The sequence below is a fragment of the Halichoerus grypus genome, chromosome 6 (assembly GCF_964656455.1).
Source record: "Halichoerus grypus chromosome 6, mHalGry1.hap1.1, whole genome shotgun sequence".
In the NCBI taxonomy this organism is placed as follows: domain Eukaryota; kingdom Metazoa; phylum Chordata; class Mammalia; order Carnivora; family Phocidae; genus Halichoerus; species Halichoerus grypus.
Genome location: NC_135717.1, coordinates 122,643,449 through 122,660,012, shown reverse-complemented (window position 1 = coordinate 122,660,012; position 16,564 = coordinate 122,643,449). Strand labels below are relative to the sequence as shown.

Genomic DNA, 16,564 nt, shown 5'->3' with positions numbered 1-16,564 from the left:
CCGCCCAGGCGCCCCTCTTTTTTTCTTTTTTAAATAGGCTCCCCGCCCAATGTGGGGCTTGAACTCACAACCCTGAGATTAAGAGTCGTATGCTCTACCCACTGAGCCACCCCGTCACCCCGCATTTATACTCTTGAAATTTATTGAATTTTTGTTTATGTGGTTCATGTTAATTTACTATATTAGAAGTTAAAACTGAAGAATTCTGTAACACAAGAATACACAGGCACATATCCCATTAACAATGATGTCAGAAAAATGATGTAATCACATGCCACATAGCCTCTGGAAAACTCCACTGTATACTTTTGAGATAATGAAAATCAAAAAGGCAAATACCATCTTAGTATTATTATGAAAATAGTTTTGATCCTGTGAACACTCCTGAAATGGTCTCAGGGACCTCCCAGGGGTCCCCAGACCTCACCTTGCAAACTATCCCTCTGGACTATCACCCCAGCCCTTCTTTATAACTCATACTTGTTGATTTTCCCCCTCATTTTTTTTAGGAAAGGATAAACATTAGTCTCCCCGGTGGGTCCTGTCCCCCACACTGGGAAAAACCAGGGAACTTCCTAGGCTCAGTACCCCTCTCTCCCGGCTCCCATTTCCGGGGCTCTCCTAACCACCTCCTCTTAGCCCCTTGCCCATCTCCTTCTTGACCCTCCCTGAAAGCTCTTCCACAGTTCCTATCCTGGGCTAGCCTGCTTCCCCTGTCCCAAGCCTGCTTCCCTCACTTGAGGACTTTCTCTTCTTGCGAGAGACTAAGTAATTTTTCTCTGCCTTCTCCTTCCCTCCCTCCACCCCTCCCTCACCTCTGCCACCTTCTCAGGGGGCTTAGGTCAGAAATCAAGCTTTCTGGGGAGACTCCTTTAGAGAACACACTTTCCCCATCTCCCCACACATCAACCAGCCTGGAATAGGCAAGAGTCTGGATGGACAAGTGCCCATTTGGGTCCCCTAGGGGTCACCCCGGTCATCCTGCCACCCCACCCATTAGGTGGGGGTGTGGATCAGGCAATGTCTCCCACCACAGATGCCCTTTGCCTGGGAACCCCCAACTGATCTCTTTACTCCAAATCCCCAGGTCCTCTCGCTAGCTGCAGCCACAGGCCTCCACCACCATATCGGGCACATCTGTCTTGACCACATTGCCATCCCGGTCCAGATAGAGGAGAGACAGAGGCCTTCGGGCAGTAGGGACACAGCAGGAAGTACCCAAGGGCCAAGGGTTGTTGGCCTTGAGGAGGCTGAAGACAGCCGAATGGAAGGAGGCAGCAATGCCGGGGCTGCCAGCCAGGTGGGGGGGGCACTGTCCGCTGCAGTAATTTAGCTGGTACCCCTCGGGCTGCAGGATCCAGTCCCGCCATCCCAGTTCCTGGAAGTCCACATAATGGTCTCGCCGGCAACATAAGGGGGTCTCAGGCTCACAGGTGGGGGTCCTCCTCCTGGCCCGGCCGGCTCCAGGCTCACTGGGCCGGATCTTAAGCTCCAGGAAGGGCCGCTGGTCTCCCGCCGTGTCCAGGAGCTGCCGAGGCTGTTGGGCAGAGGTGGTGTTGCCTTCTAGGAGTCTGCAGTTCAGCTGGAGTTTCAGGACAGGGGACTCCTCACCCCTCAAGCCGCTAGAGGGCAGAGTGAGGGCGTGCCAGCCCGGGGCTGTGGTCTGGTGCTCCGCCAGGAGGGTGCGCGACCCTTGGTGCCCGCTGCCTGGACTCCATCGGAAGATCCTCAAGTAAAGAGTGCCAGGAAGGGTGGGGAACACGTGCAGCCAGAGGCGAGCGTGGTACAGGTGGTGGGACTGGGCTGTGGACAGGTGGAAGGTGAGCACGGAGCTGCAGGCTGAGGTGGAGGGGCCTGCCAGAGAGATGGAGAAGGGACGGAGGAATGTGAGCAGGGCTGGAGCTCCCCTCTGAGACCCCTGCAAGCCCCGCCCGCTGCTCTCCCTAGCTCCTTTAGAAGACGCGGGGACTGCCTTGTGTCCTCCGTGCTCCGAAACCCGTCCCTGCCTCTTCTGTCCTCCCTCCTCCCACACCCTGCTCCGTCTGCCTTTTCTGTCAGTGCCCCCTTCCGCCTCCCTCTCCCTGTCTGCTCTCTGCCTGCCTCTCTCTTAACGCACCTGTGGTGGTAGCAAAGCTGATGACCTCCTCCCCATTTGCTGGAGCCACACTTCCTGGCTGCAGTCTCCGGAGGGCTCTGGCCAGCGCCGCCTGGGGTGGAGGGTGAGTTATTCTGGGACGACTGGTCAGGTGCAGCCCCTCCAAGATCTGCTGCTTGGCTAGCTCCAGGACCAGAGCTCGTTCTGCCTGGGGCGCCGGCGTGGGGCCTCCGCAGGAGGGACATGCAGCCCCTGCCCCCTGTGCCCACACCAGTGCCCACAGCAGTACCAGCTGGGGCTGGACGTCAGGGAGCCCCATGCTCCTGGTGAATGGCCCTGGGTTGGGTCGGGAGCCTCAGATGGCAGTTGCTCCTTCTGTTGATCTGATTGCGGGGAAGCCAATGAGGGCAGAGCAGCAGACCGCCGTGCCACACCTACCCTCAGCCAAGGGTAGAGCCACCTGTCTTCTATGGCCCGGGACTCAGGAAGGCAGTATGCGGATGGTCCAATGGGTGGCTGTGTTTAGCGCAGTCTGCCAGTTTGACCCTCACAGCTCATGGCTGGTTACTGACTTGGGCCTCTTTAGAGCCGAAACCTGGGGCTCCCCCACTTAGTGGTCAGCCAGCAGACCTACCCTCTGAGCCCCAGGATTGGCCGGCTGTGCTGCCCATCAGGGCCCTGAGGGGGGTGGAGGTCCCCCCCACCCTCCCCGGGAGCTCGGGTTTCACCATCTGGCCTGGTCACTGAGTTTGAGGTAGGTGTAAGGGGGTGGGGGGGGGGGCAATGTGGACATGCATGATGCAAGAAAGAGAATGATTTCACATGCTCAGTCCCCAAGGTCTGGGGCTCGGGGGAGGGACTCATAGAGGCAAGGTGGGGAGGGCAATTTCCTCCCATACCTCTGGTCCTTCCAGCTTACCCAGACACCTCTGCTGCAGCAGTTCTTATGAGGCAGCTGTTGAGTTCCACTGGTTATTTCTCCAGGGTCTCTGGGCAGGAGGGAGAACTCTGGTCTCTTTCTTCCTAGCAACAGGGCTGGGACGGGGGTGGGGGGGGGGTGCGGAGAGGAATGGAGTCCTCCTGCCCAGGCCAAGGTGGCAGTGCCATGGGGCACGGAAGTCACCTCCTGACCCTGCCTATGCTGGCTGCCCAGAGTCCAGTTGGACTGGAGCACAACGTGGAGGGGGGCTGGAGCACGGTGGGGGTGGGGGGCACGTTACTGCGATGTCTGGGGAAACCCAGAGGGGTAGGGGTGGCGGTGATGCAATCTTACAGCAGGGCAGAGTCCATCAAGGCTGACAGAAGGGCATGGGACTTGGGAGGGCCCATACCCAGCTGCTGGCTCTCTTTAAGGGGACTGTGAGAGTTACCTAAATTCGGGGCATCCTAGAAGTGATGCGAGGCCTCTGTGAAAGAGGGTGGGAAATGGGAGGTCTAAGGACTTTGAAGAGCAGAGCAAGATGAGTGCAGTGACCTCAGTTCCAATCCCAGCCCTCCTTACCACACTTCCTTGCTGACTAAATGGGAGGGCCATGGCCCCTCCACCTCGAACTTATAAGGGTAGACTTCATATTAGCCTTTCTCCTTATGCCCCAGTTGCTTCAAGAAGCTAGAAGGAAGTGAGTGTGATTTGGAAATGTGCCCCGGCTCTGTTTTATTAACCTCCCGCCTATGTAGCCAGTGGGGACTGTCAAGAGGCTACTAGGTCTGGCACCAGGGGCCGAAAGTGGTGCTTCGGGGGCCGGGCCTCAGTACCGCCAGTGTCCACCATGTGGCGGTGTAGTGCCACCGGACGGCAGGGGGCTTAGGGCGGAGCAGCTTCCCAGGGAATGGGCTGCTCAGAGGAATGGGGAGATGCAGAGCGCTTTCCAGCCTCTCACTCTGGGGACCCCGCCTCTCCTACAGAAAACACAGAAGCCGGTCCCCGTGCTCTCCCCTCTCGCCCCTACCAGAGAGCAGAAGCTGTCTTCAGGCCCCACATCCCTTCTACCTTTGGTTTTAGACCTTGTCGCATTGACACGTGCCAATGGAACCTGATGACGGGCGCCAGGCTCTTCCTAGAAACTCAGGGCACTGTGCGGCGGTGGGTGGGGAGAGAAGGGACTAGGAGACTTCTAGACCATTCTGTTCTTCCTACGTTTCTCCCCGGGCAGAAACATATTCAAGCCCCTCTGTCCAGTTCTGTTCCCCCACTCTGAGCAACCTCTCTGTTGGTTGAGGCTGGTGAGTGACAGCCCTCTACCGCTGGGGTCTGGAACATCGAACTGCAAAGAAGTTTCTGCCCATGGTGGTGTCTCAGAGGGTTTACCCGTTGGGGCCAGGAGACAGAGTCAAGAGAAGCAGCACCAAGTGGCTGCAGGAGTCGCTGACCCCTCTTCTCCCCTACTCTCTATCAGGTGCCCCCAATTTTCGGCTCTTCCTACCCTCTTGCTGCTGTGCCTGGCCTGGCCCTACCTCCCCACTGACACTTACGTCAGAACCCAGCTATAAATATGTTCTTAGCATCTTAGTCACTTTCCCCAAGAAGTGCTCCCAGGTTATAAATACCCCAGCCATCTGCCTCACAGGCCCGCCCTACCACCAACCTGGTTGGGTGCTGGGGGGAAGGGACAGGCTTGGGGGCGGGTAAGAAAGGAGAAGAAGCCCGAGTGATTATCTTGCCCACATGAGAAAAGCCTGACACAGTCTAGAGTTAGGGGCCAAGAGGATCTGGAAGCAAAGGTTTGGAAGAAGACAGACCCACTCTTTCCCCTTTTAACAAAAGGCAGAGCCAAAAAGAAAGGAAGTTAATACCGGTTCTGTATTTATTTTAAAATTTGTTGTTTTGTTCATCACGGATTTTTTTCGCGTTCATTTTGCTGTTTTAAAAACATTGCATTGGCTTAGCACTGACCAGCTTCCCAGGGAATGGGCTGCTTTATTAACCTCAATGGATGAATTTCTTGGCAACCCCCTACAATTTTGCCCCCAAAGGGACTGCCTTACTTCACCTCACTTTAGTCTTGGCCCTGGGGACTGAAGCTGGAGTTGGAGGGAGAGAGGTCAGATCTAGGGGAGGGGTGGCTTATAGGGAGGGGAGACACTGTGGAAGGGGAAGGAAGGGGCACATAAGACTTCCTTAGATGTTCTCCTTAGATGAAGATCTCCTCAAGGCAAAAGTGGCATGACTTCTGTGGGTTGCTCAGGAAGCCCCACAGCTCAGATCTGCAGGTCTCCTAAGGAGATCCCTTTCAGACTTTCTCCTCTGGGGTTCCTCTTCCAGGGACCTCAGACCCTGGGAGGAGGGGGTTATACGTTGAGCAAACACAGACATCACGTTACCCAAAGGACACGTGAGTTTTGCGCAAACTCGGCCTTGGGCTGCAGACAATATCGACCCCATGGTTCAGGGCTGTCTAACCAAAGGGAGGGGATGATGGGGAAAGAAGGGCAAAGGTCTAGAGAGGACCCAGTCTCAGAGCAAATACCCCCCCTCCTCATTCCATTTCTTCTTTCCCTTCTCCCCGTCCCATGCAAGTGGCCCTTGGCCAGTTCCAGTTTCCAGGCAGGTCTCCTGGATGGAGCCCTGGGGGTCAGTGAGGGAAGGCCGCCAGCTCTGAGCCGTGCCTCTGCTTCCCCCCACATGTGTGCTCCCAGGATGTCAGCCTACTTGCTGACTGAGCAATGATCTGTCTCATCTCTTGGAGTGAGTATGGAGGGAGGAGAAGAACAGATAAAACCTAAGTCTTTATTAGCTCTGAGACCAGCAAAGATGGTTCTGGGGGGTAGGAGGAGGCCTAAGAAAGAAGAGGAGGAAGCCTAGGAAAGGAAGAAGCACGAAGTGTGGGATAGACACAGTAGCTCGGCCCTGAGGAGCCTGTGTGAGAGAGAGCAGAAGTGGGCCAGGCAGGTAGACTGTGTGTCATCCTTGGTGTCAGCCAGGGTCCTGGCAAGAGGCGAAAGAACCATTCAGTTGTCTGTGTTTGCATCACCAAGAAGACTTAATGAAGACCTTATTTATGGAGGTGTAGGCAGGGTTAAGGGAACCAAGGAGGCATGTTGAGGCCCCCAGGGACTAGCAAGAGTGGAAAGCCCTCACAACCCCTAGTGCAGAAGCAGTGATGTCAGAACCTGGGAAGAACTGGGGCCAGGGGGGAGCCAGATAGGAGCTGTAGGGACAGACCACCGCCACAGTCACACAGACACATGGCACCTAGGCAGAGGGAACAGGAATAAGAAATATCCTGACCTCTGTCTCCTCCTATCCTTTGATCTCCTGCTTGTGTCTGCCCTTAGTCAAATTCAGCAGGAAGCCAGGGGCCAAAGGAGCTCAGGTGAGTCAGCCCTTAAGGGGGAAGAACAGGGCAGAGAAGGACAAAGAATGGATGAGGGTGTGCCAAGAGAGCCTTAGCAGCCCACCAGCGCAAATAAGAAAGGGGCTCAAGATACAGAGAAGAGTAACTTTGGACAGCCGTGATCTAATCTCCAATGAATCCAAGGAAGGGGCTCTCTGGTAATCCAGAAAATCAGGGGAAGGGGCTGGGTCAGCTCATCCTGGAGGGATGCCATCAAGTGGGACAGCCATCAAGTGGGAAGAGCGGGGAAGTACAGTGGGTTATGGGATGGATTAAGGGTGGGCTATGGGTGGCTTTGCCTGGGAACTAGATGGCACTGCTCACGGCTGCAGGTGGATCAGAGTCCCTGGGTGGCAGTTGAGCCTGTGGGGCTTGCTGGATAGACTATGCCCTAGGAGAGAGACTGGTGGTCATGAGGACGGTACAGTGACTCTCCTTAGATGAAGATCCCCTCAAGCCACAGTTGGGATAATTTCCATAGGTTGCTCAGGAAGGAGCCCTCCTTCTGGACAGAGGCAGTAATGGGGTCATTCCCTCCTCTCAAGGAAGGGTACCACTGTGAGGGCATGTTTGCCTACCCCGTGTTGGGCTGCCCATCCACACATGGACTAACTACACCCACAGGCCTCGACCACCATGTCAGGTATGTCAGTCTTGACAATGTTGCTGTCCCTGTCGTAGTAGAGCAGAGAGAGGGGGCGCCGGGCCGTGGGCACACAGCATGAGCCCCCTCCCGCGGTACCTGCAGCTGTGTTGGCCTTGAGAAGGTTGAGCACTGCAGTGTGGAAGGAGGCAGCAATGCCAGGCATGCCTGCCACGTGGATTGGGCACTGCCCTGTGCAGAAGTTCATTGCATAGCCCTCAGGCTGGATGATCCAGTCGTGCCAGCCAATCTCACGGAAGTCCACAAAGAACTCTTGTCGACAGCACATCCTGGACCCACCCTGGCAGTTGATGCCTCGCCGGTGAACCCGGTGCTTGCCCCCAACTTTCACCTTGGCTGCCACAAAAGGCCTATGGGCAGCCCCACCCAGTATGATTGAGTTCTGGGCTCCGTGGCCTTCAGGTACCAGTTCCAGGGTCAGGTGCCCTTGGCTGCAGGCAGCCTGAGCTTCAGGCCCCAGGAAGAGCTGGTGCCAGCCACGGGCATCCACCTCCAGCAGGTGCTGAGTGGCCAAGGTGAGGTTGGTGTCACGTGAGCCTAGCACAAGGATCCTCAGCTTCAAAGTCCGGGTGGTATTGGGAGGGATCTGTACAAAGAACATGAGGCTGGCCTGCTGGATCTCCATGCCACTAGCAGTTCTATCAGAGGAGAAGTGGAAATCAAGACGAGTCTGGTTGGTGTTGGAGAGGCCTGTGGACACAAGAAGCCCCAGTCACCGTGGCCTTCTGAGTATGAATTCTACCAGCTACCTCGTTATTCTCGGCATACTTGAACCCTCTGCAGCACTCGGCATTGTTGGCCACCCTTTCTTTCTTGAAAATCTTTTCTTCCTTGGCTTCTATGACACAACTCTTATGATTCTTCCTTGATTTTCTTTGCTGGCTTTTCTTTCTCCCACTATCTGTTCAATGCAAGAGTTCTCCAAAGTTTGTCTTTGACCTTCATTTCCTTTTATTCTACACTGAAGGGAGTTCTTACCCACACTCATGGTCAGCCAACACAATTTTTACGGTGATGATTCCCAAATCTGGAGGTCTAGTCCAGACCATTTTGCACCTCTGGACTGGATGTATAGATTTGGGAATCAACAAGGTTCAGGTTTAAATTTCTAACTGCTTAGTTTTGTCACATGAATATCCTGCTGGCACATTAAAATCAATTTTTTCCCAAGTGGAAATCATTCTTTTCCTTCCTATTTACCCCCTCTTTCTGTTCTTAAAATTGGGGGCACCACTACCCTCCTTATCACCTCTAGAAACCCTATGAGCACCCCTTCATTCCCCATATCCAGTCTCTCACCACAATGATTCTGTCTATGTATATCTCCCTGTCACTATTACTCTTGTCCAATTTTCTCTCTTCATCCCTGCTCTGTCCCTACTGAAACACCTTAATTGGGTTTCTATTCCTTCCACTCCACTGCAACTGCTCTTGTCAGGATCACCGACACTTTCCATATTTCCCAATCCAACGGTTTCGTCTCTTTATATTCATCTTACTTGACCTTTAAGCAGTGTTTGACACACTTAATCATTCCCTCCTTCTTGAAATATTTCTTTCTCTTGGCTTTTGTGACTCTGGCCACTTTATCTGGGTCTCTTGCTGACAGCTCCTCTTCCTCTGCCTGACCTCTCTATGTTGAAGGTCCTGAGCTCCCTTCTTTTCTCTCTATATATTCTTTTCCAGAAGGATCTCATCAATTCCCATGGCTTTCTATTCCATCTGTATGCTGATGACTCCCAAATACATATCCCTGGCCCTGACCTCTCCCTAATCCTCAGGCTTGTATTTCCATCTGCTGATCTGATAATCTATTTGGATATCTAGTGATATCTCAAACTTTTCATGTTCAAAGATAAACTCTAGATTTATTCCCCCCAACCCAAACCTATTCCTTCTCCAACCTAATTCCCTATAAATGCATTGCTTAAGCCAAAACCTTGATTACCTTCACCCCCTACTTTAAAATTATCTGCAAGATTTGGGGCGCCTGGGTGGCTCAGTTGGTTAAGCATCTGACTTTTGATTTCAGCTCAGGTTATGACCTCAGGGTCATGAGATGGAGCCCTGCATCGGGCTCCGTGCTCAGCATGGAGTCTGCTTGAGATTCCTCCTCTCCCTCTGCCTCTGCCCCTCCCCTCCACTTGTGTACACTTTCTCAAAATAAATAAATAAAATCTTAAAAAAATAAGAAAATAAAATTATCTGCAAGATCTGCCAACTCTACCTCCAATTCATAAAATAATTTCACTTATCCCCATCTCCTCTACTATATATTCGTTCAACCCACAGTCATCTTTTTCTCGAATTATAGCAATAGCTTCCCAAGTGGTCCACTCTTGTCCCCCAAACCATTCTCTATATATCAGCCAGAGTGCATTTTATTACATAAATCTGATCAGCTTAATCTCTTCAGCTTAAGACCCTTCAGAGGCTTCCCATTGCTATTTGAATAAAATCTAAACCCCTTAACACAGAAAACTTGTATGATTAGGTATTCTGCCACTTAATGACTATATTTTACGTATACTGGCTCTTTTCTGTTCCTTGAACTCACTAAACATGGACTCACCTCATGGCCTTTGCACTTGTGCTTCCTCCTGTCTGAAATGTCTTTCCAAGATCTTTGATTGACTGGCTTCTTTTTGGCATTCAGCTCAAATGTCTCCTTCTTGTAGAGGTTTCTCTGGCTAACCTATCTAAAGCAGCCTTCAACTCTACCTCCATCTAATACATCGTCCTGCTTAACTGTCTTTATAGCTACTATCACTCTCCGTAGTCATCTTGTTTTTTCATTCATTTGTTTATTATGTACTTCTCCTCCCCTCCTCTCCTCCCCCCCCGCCCCTCCATCTAGAATGTAAACTCCATGAATGTAGAGATTATGCCTGCATGGTCTACCACTCTCTCTAGTATCTAGTACATAATAAGCTCAATAAACAATTGTTGAATGAACATAAAGTTCAGCTAGGCTTCATGTGAATTGGAAAGTCAGGAATAAGTCTGCTCTTGACAGCTCTCAAAGTCAACATGACGTCTCTCATTTTGGTCTCTCTAAGTAAGTCTATTCCATTCTTCTTTCTGCGGATCTACTTCTTCCGCTTCTTTGTCAATTTCCGTAGGTCCTAAAATGGTAGCCCCATCTCCTGAGTCTACAGAATCTTTTATCAGCTCTTCCGAACTAAAGTGATACGATCTTCCAGTGTCCCAATTCCCAAATCTTAGATGAAAAGTCTGATTGGTGCAACTAATCTTGCTATGTCACTAAGCACCCCACCATTAGAATCTCTCTCTGTCTTTTAAAGATTTACTTATTTATTTTAGAGAGAGAAAGAGAGACAAGGAGGGAGACAGGGCACAAGCAGGAGGGGCAGAGAGAGAGGGAGAGAAACTCCCAAGCAGACTCCATGCTGAGCGTGGAACCAGACGCAGGGCTCGATCTCATGACCCTGAGATTATAACCTTAGGCGAAACCAAGAGTCAGACACTTAACCAACTGTGCCACCCTGGCGCCCCTACCACTAGAACCTCTTAAGTTACCCTAGTTATGGTACACAGACACATAACCAGCAGGGGCTGTGGTAGACTATTACATTGTTGGCCCCCAGTGAACAACACCTCCCAATATTCATGGCTCTGTGCAGTCCCTTTCCATATTGTCCGGGCATGGCTGTGTGACTTGACTTGGCCAATGAGACACAGGCATGCACAGTGCAAGCAGAAACTTGATAAGTACTTACACAATGATGCTTTGCCCTTTTGGAAGCCAGCCAGCATGCTTTAAAGAAACTTGGGCTAGACTATTGAATGATGAGAAGCCATGTGGAGAGAGACTTTGAGGATCAGAGACCATCTTAGATGGTCCGGCCCCTAAGCTCCTGACTGAATGCGGTTGCCTCTGTGCCCTCAGCTACTCCTCAGATGGAGATAAAGAACTGTCCAGATAAGTCCAGTCAAAGCACAGAAATGACCGATTTTCTTGTTTTAAGCCTCTATGTTTGCGCTGATTAGTTATATTAATAGGTAACTGAAACAGAAATTAGTAACAGAGGTAAGGTGCTCTGTAACAAAGACCTAAAACATGTAGCCTTGGCCTTGGGACTGGGTGGCAGGCAGAGGTTGGAAGAATGGTGAGGACACTGCTAGTGGAGGTAGGAAGAGCAGTGAGGAAATTGCTCTCGGAAGCTGGAGAAAGGGGAACCTGTGTTATGTATTGGCTATCATCTGTGGTAACTTGGAAGCTAGAAATGGTATCTAACAAAGTTGTGAATTTAGCTAAAGATATTTCCAGGCAGAATGCTGAAAGTGCCAGTTGGCTTATTTTAGCTGCCTATGATAAGGCATTTCAGGAGTGAGATGAACTAAAAAAGGAACTGTTCAATTTTCAAGCAGAATTTAGAGAAAATAAGGACGCCTGGGTGGCTCAGTCAGTTAAGTGTCTGCCTTCGGCTCAGGTCGTGATCCCAGGGTCCTGGGATCGAGTCCCACCTCGGGCTCCCTGCTCTGCGGGGGGCCTGCTTCTCCCCTGCTTCTCTCTCTCTCTCTGTTTCTCATGAATAAAATAAAAATAAAATCTAAAAAAAAAAGAATTTAGAGAAAATATTTCCAACAGGACCTGCTAGATTGAACAATAAGATATTTTTTCATTCCTCACCTTTGTCTGGCAAAAGATTCTTAAAGTAAGAAATGGTCTTGGGGCAAAAATCAAATCCAGGGGATTGCCAGTAAAATAGGCCTCAGAGTTAAGATCAAAACATTTAATAAAGGGTCAACTGTAAGACCCATTTTAAAGATCTAATACCTTTGTTAAAATCTAAAAAAATTTAAGGTGATGTTCTATAGATCCTCTCAACTAGACAAAAGGGCTTCTAAGAATCTTAGGAATATCGACCCATAACACCCTGACTTGCAACCTAAAGATGGGTCTGTCTTGATAAAATTGAGTGCCTTTTTGTCTAACTGAATAGACTGCAATTTGTTATTTAGATGGCCCACAGGGTTTTACAGAGAATTTTAGTAGTGAAAGCAGCACCAGTTTGGACTAAAAGGGACAGAGATGATTCAAAATGAAAAGAGGTCTCTGGGCCCCCAACTTCTTTGGGCAGGAAGCAGGCTGAGAAAACTGCTCAGCCCACAGACACAGGTCATTTCCTATTTAAAAGGAAAGACATCTCAGAGGGTGGAGCCAAGGGCTGAGACAGTAGATCTAGAAGGCAAGGAGAGCACTGGTGGGCTCTCCTTAAGAGGCGAGAAAAATCCTGCCAGGGAGCAGAACTAAGCCCTAACCAAGGGAATTCTGGATTTGGGGTAGACTGAGATATGTGCCTGGCTGGATATCAGAACTTTCATGGATCAGTGACTGTTCTGTGTCCAACACTCCCCTGTCTCCCATGTTGAACAGGGGTATCTATTATTGTGATCCTGTCCCTGTGTCAGCATTGTATGTTCGATGTGTGGGAGGCAGATAACTTGTAGTTTTAGGTCACAGGCAGTAGTGTGCTGGTAAATGTTTAACAATTGGATTCCAGAGGGAAATAAATCCCAATTTGTAGTGTTTGCCAATTTCTGTGGTATAAATTCTCCCACCACGGCCAATTTCAAACTATTAATGTGACATCACTGGATGCGGAGTTGGGAGATGTTCATAATTTGTTCTCATGAGCCAGTATGAGCCAGTTCCAGGACATCACTGAACGCCCCCACTCCAGTTTCCCCAGAGTCCCAAGCTCTCTCTTCCTACCTCCAGCAAGAACCATACTCAGGTCTTGCTTTCACTATTGTGTGGATGGATGATAGCTTAAATTGGAATAAAAACTTCAAGCTAACATATTAAATGCAAAAGGTAGAATCCAGGTATCAGTCATTCTCACTTCCAAATGTCACCTCAGATCAGGCCCCCTCCAGCTGAATGTTGTACTCATTCACTGATGAGCAAATATGTGGAAAGTATATAGACTTTGAAGTCAGAGAGAACGGTGTTTGAATTCTGCCCCCTGCAAACTGTATGACCTTGGCCATGTAAATGATCTTCTTTGAGTGTCAGTTTCTGCTTTCATACAATGGGAATAATAAACTCTACTTTATGGTGTGGTTGTGAAGATCAAATGAGATGAGGCAGGCACACTAAATGCGGGTGGGCATCATGTTGCCACAATGTTGCCAGGAACTGGTGTCAGGGATACAAAAGTGAAAAAAAAAACAAAAACGAAAACAAAACAAAAACCCAGAATCTTGGTGTTCAAAGGAGTCATGGTTCATGGTCATCTGTCTACCGTGTGCTCATCCACACCAAGCTGCTTTTCAACTCCAAATGCAGTTTACTCCTTCAGACTTTTACTCACATTTTTCCCTCCGTTTAGAATGTTGTTTACCATTCTCTACCCCTTGAAGCCAAACTTATTGTACAACGCCAGTCCATTTGCAGTCTTCTGAAAGACTTCCCTGTCTCACTAGGACCCAAAGAATAACCCCTGGCCTAGCAAGCTCTGTGCCCTCCTCTAGCATTATTTCATTCTGCCTTACCTTCTAATTAATTTATTCCCAGAAGCGGCAACTACACCCCTCATGGGTAGGAACTGAGTCTTTGATTTCTTGCTCTCTCCTATCTTAACCTTCTAAGAACATTACCTGTATTAGTTCATTTAATTCTCTCAACTATCCTCTCATTATCCCCACTTTACAAATGAGAAAACCATTAACAACCCAGGTCACACAGTAATAAGCAGCAGAGCAAAGATTTGAACCCAGGCTTCTCTGGCTGCAGAGTTTGTGTTCTTAATCTTAGGCAGGGGCGCCTGGATGGCTCAGTTGGTTAAGCGTCGGACTCTTGATTTTATCTCAGGTCATGATCTCAGGGTCATGAGATGAAGCCCTCCATCGGGCTCTGCGCTGGGCATAGAGCCTGCTTAAGGTTCTCTCTCTCCCTCTCCCTCCTTCTCTGCATCCCCCCTCAAGTATATGCTCTGCTCTCTCTCAAATAAATAAATAAATCTTTAGTCATAGGCAGAAACCCCTTTTGAATTAAAATAGGGTCTCATACATCACTGGAGATTCTACACTGTGGTCAAACTGACTTACAGCATGGTTTGGTTGTTTAATGCAACCGATGCTTATTGAGCATCTAGTATGTTCGTGAGAAGCAGAGTAGCATAGTGGTCAAGGTTGTGGGTTCCAGAGCTAGGCTGTCTGGCTCCGCCACTTACTAGTCACGTGACCTTGAGAAGTTACTCAACTTTTTTTTTTTTTTAAAGTAAGCTTTTTGCCCTATGTGGGGTTTGAACTCATGACCCCGAGATCAAGAGTTGCATGTTCTGGGGTGCCTGGGTGGCTCAGTCGTGAAGCGTCTGCCTTCGGCTCAGGTCATGATCCCAGGGTCCTGGGTTGGAGCCCCACATCGGGCTCCCTGCTCCGTGGGAAGCCTGCTTCTCCCTCTCCCAACTCCCCTGCTTATGTTCCCTCTCTCGCTGTGTCTCTCTCTGTCAAATAAATAAATAAAATCTTGAAAAAAAGAAAGAAAGAAAAAAAAAGAGTTTCATGTTCTACCAATTGAGCCAGCCAGGTGCCCCAATTAACCTCTTTGTGCCTCAGTTTCAGTATCTTTTTTTTTTTTTTAAGATTTATTTATTTATTTTGAGAGAGAGAGTGTACCTGAGGGTGGGGAGGCAGAGGGAGAGAATCCCTAAGCAGACTCCCCACTGAGCTCGAAACTCTGGGTTTAATCTCATGACTCTGAGATCATGACCTGAGCCAAAATCAAGAGTTGGATGCTTAACTGACTGAGCCACCCAGGCACCCCACAGTTTCAGTATCTTTAAAATGAGGATAACAATAGTACTTGCCTCACTGGATTGTTGCAAGGATCTCAAGGAGTTAGTGTATGTAAAAAACTTAGAATAATGTAAATATGATGTAAGTGTTAGTTATTTCTACTATACACTAACTTCTGGTGATAACATGAGGACTAAATGACAGTCCCTGACCTCAAGGGGTCGACATTTACGGGAAGACAGACTTCACAGAAAACCTGGAAATAGGCAATTCCACACAGAGTTCAGGTTCAGAGTAAGGGTAGGGGAGCCACCAGAGAGGGAGCCCCTCACCCTCAGGTCAGGGTGGGTTTTTTGAGGATGGAAGTCCTGGGTCTTGAAGGCGGAGGGGAGTAGGTGCTAACCAGGGGAAAGGGGCCAGGAATGGGAAGGACTTTCCAGACCCAAGGAAGAGCTCGCAAGAAGCTCAGAGGCCAAAGAGATCACTTTGTGTTGCTTCTAGGGTCCCGTCTCCAAATTCTTGACTGTCTCTCCAGCTACCCACTAAATTCTCCAACTCCTTTTTCCTCTCTGGACGTAACTCTTCCTTCTCCTCCATCTTCTATCCTTTGTCTACTTTTCTGAGTCCCATTTTGACCCTGTTCTGATGTGAGGACCCAAGGTATTAAGATGAGGGAGCAAGGGTAGGCTGGAGGAGTATTGTAGTCCTGGTGTTTTACTTTTCCCCTTTTTACTCAGATGAGGCATCTGGCTGTTGGGGGAGACAGGGGCCAGAGAACGGACAGACGCCCCAGCTCCCAGCCTCAGGGTCCAGGCCCAGGAAGTGGATGAGCTCATGCCACAGCCTGTGGAAGTTTGTGGGAGCCAGAGGACATGCGGGCAGCCAGTCTCAAAAGAAGTGAAATCTACCCACTTCCCAGCTGCCCAATGGTCAAGTTTAAATAAGAGGGAGCAGGGGGTGGGGTGGGGTGTGGGAGCCTGGGATTAGATTACAGGCCATGGCAAGCAAGAGTTGGGAGGGTTTGGGGGAGGGAGTCAGGGCTTAGGCTGGGGAGGAGACTTTTCCATCCTTGGGGGAAGATCTATAGAACAGGACCCCACCTGTGTCAGCAAAGCTGATGATCTCATATTCCTGTTCCCCGTCAGCCTCTGGAAGCATCCCCTGCGGGGGCCCACGGAGGCGCTGCATCGCAGTCCTCAGAGCAGCTCTGGACACAGGCCGGTTCAGTGTTGGACGCTGGCTGAGGTGCAGTTTGTCCAAGATGCTTCTCTTGGCCAGGTCAAGAAGCAGCTCCCGCTGACGATCCAGGTCCACGGCGGGTCCTCCACATGCCAGACACTGGCTGTCAGCTCTGGGAATGGCCACTGGGGCTGGAGCCAGGAATAGGAAGGCCAGGAGTAATGAGGAGATCATTGCTGGAGGAGGCCCTCTTTCAGTGATACGGTTGAGACAGAGCCATAAAACTGGGGCTCAGGATCTCAGCAGCTGCGGCCTCACCTCCAACCTGGCCGCCAGGGGCCCTGGAAGGAGAGTGTGTCCAGCTGGCATGGCTCCTTGTTGCAGGGGATAGAGCCGCCAAACATCTGACTTGAGAGATGAAGCCAGTTACAGGTAGAACTTGGCAGAAGCCTCCAACACACAGTCAGTGAAAGTACAGAGTGGGGGATGTGAGGGGAGGTTGTTTAGTTTGGGGAAAGAAATGTC

At 50.2% G+C, this 16,564-nt stretch overlaps 2 protein-coding genes across 2 annotated transcripts; both read right to left on the bottom strand.

Annotated features, from left to right (window-relative positions):
- Positions 1 to 616: 616 nt before the first annotated feature.
- INHBE (inhibin subunit beta E) lies at positions 617 to 2,718 on the bottom strand. Its single transcript, XM_036077946.2, has 2 exons — positions 2,117 to 2,718; positions 617 to 1,854 (listed from the first exon to the last, which is right to left on the bottom strand). The coding sequence occupies exons 1-2, from the start codon at positions 2,412 to 2,414 to the stop codon at positions 1,097 to 1,099; spliced, it is 1,056 nt and encodes a 351-aa protein (XP_035933839.1). The 5' UTR covers positions 2,415 to 2,718; the 3' UTR covers positions 617 to 1,096.
- Positions 2,719 to 5,756: 3,038 nt separating this feature from the next.
- Positions 5,757 to 16,532, bottom strand: INHBC (inhibin subunit beta C). The gene is made up of 2 exons (XM_036077945.2): positions 15,961 to 16,532; positions 5,757 to 7,783 (listed from the first exon to the last, which is right to left on the bottom strand). The coding sequence occupies exons 1-2, from the start codon at positions 16,271 to 16,273 to the stop codon at positions 7,038 to 7,040; spliced, it is 1,059 nt and encodes a 352-aa protein (XP_035933838.1). The 5' UTR covers positions 16,274 to 16,532; the 3' UTR covers positions 5,757 to 7,037.
- Positions 16,533 to 16,564: the final 32 nt, after the last annotated feature.

Excerpts from the sequence above, each read along its gene's own strand:
- INHBC (XM_036077945.2), bottom strand. The coding sequence starts at position 16,273 with ATGATCTCCTCATTACTCCTGGCCTTCCTATTCCTGGCTCCAGCCCCA. Across the intron at positions 7,784-15,960 it reads CATCAGCTTTGCTGACACAG|GCCTCTCCAACACCAACCAG; the intron begins GTGGGGTCCTGT and ends TTGTGTCCACAG.
- INHBE (XM_036077946.2), bottom strand. The coding sequence starts at position 2,414 with ATGGGGCTCCCTGACGTCCAGCCCCAGCTGGTACTGCTGTGGGCACTG. Across the intron at positions 1,855-2,116 it reads CAGCTTTGCTACCACCACAG|GCCCCTCCACCTCAGCCTGC; the intron begins GTGCGTTAAGAG and ends TCTCTCTGGCAG.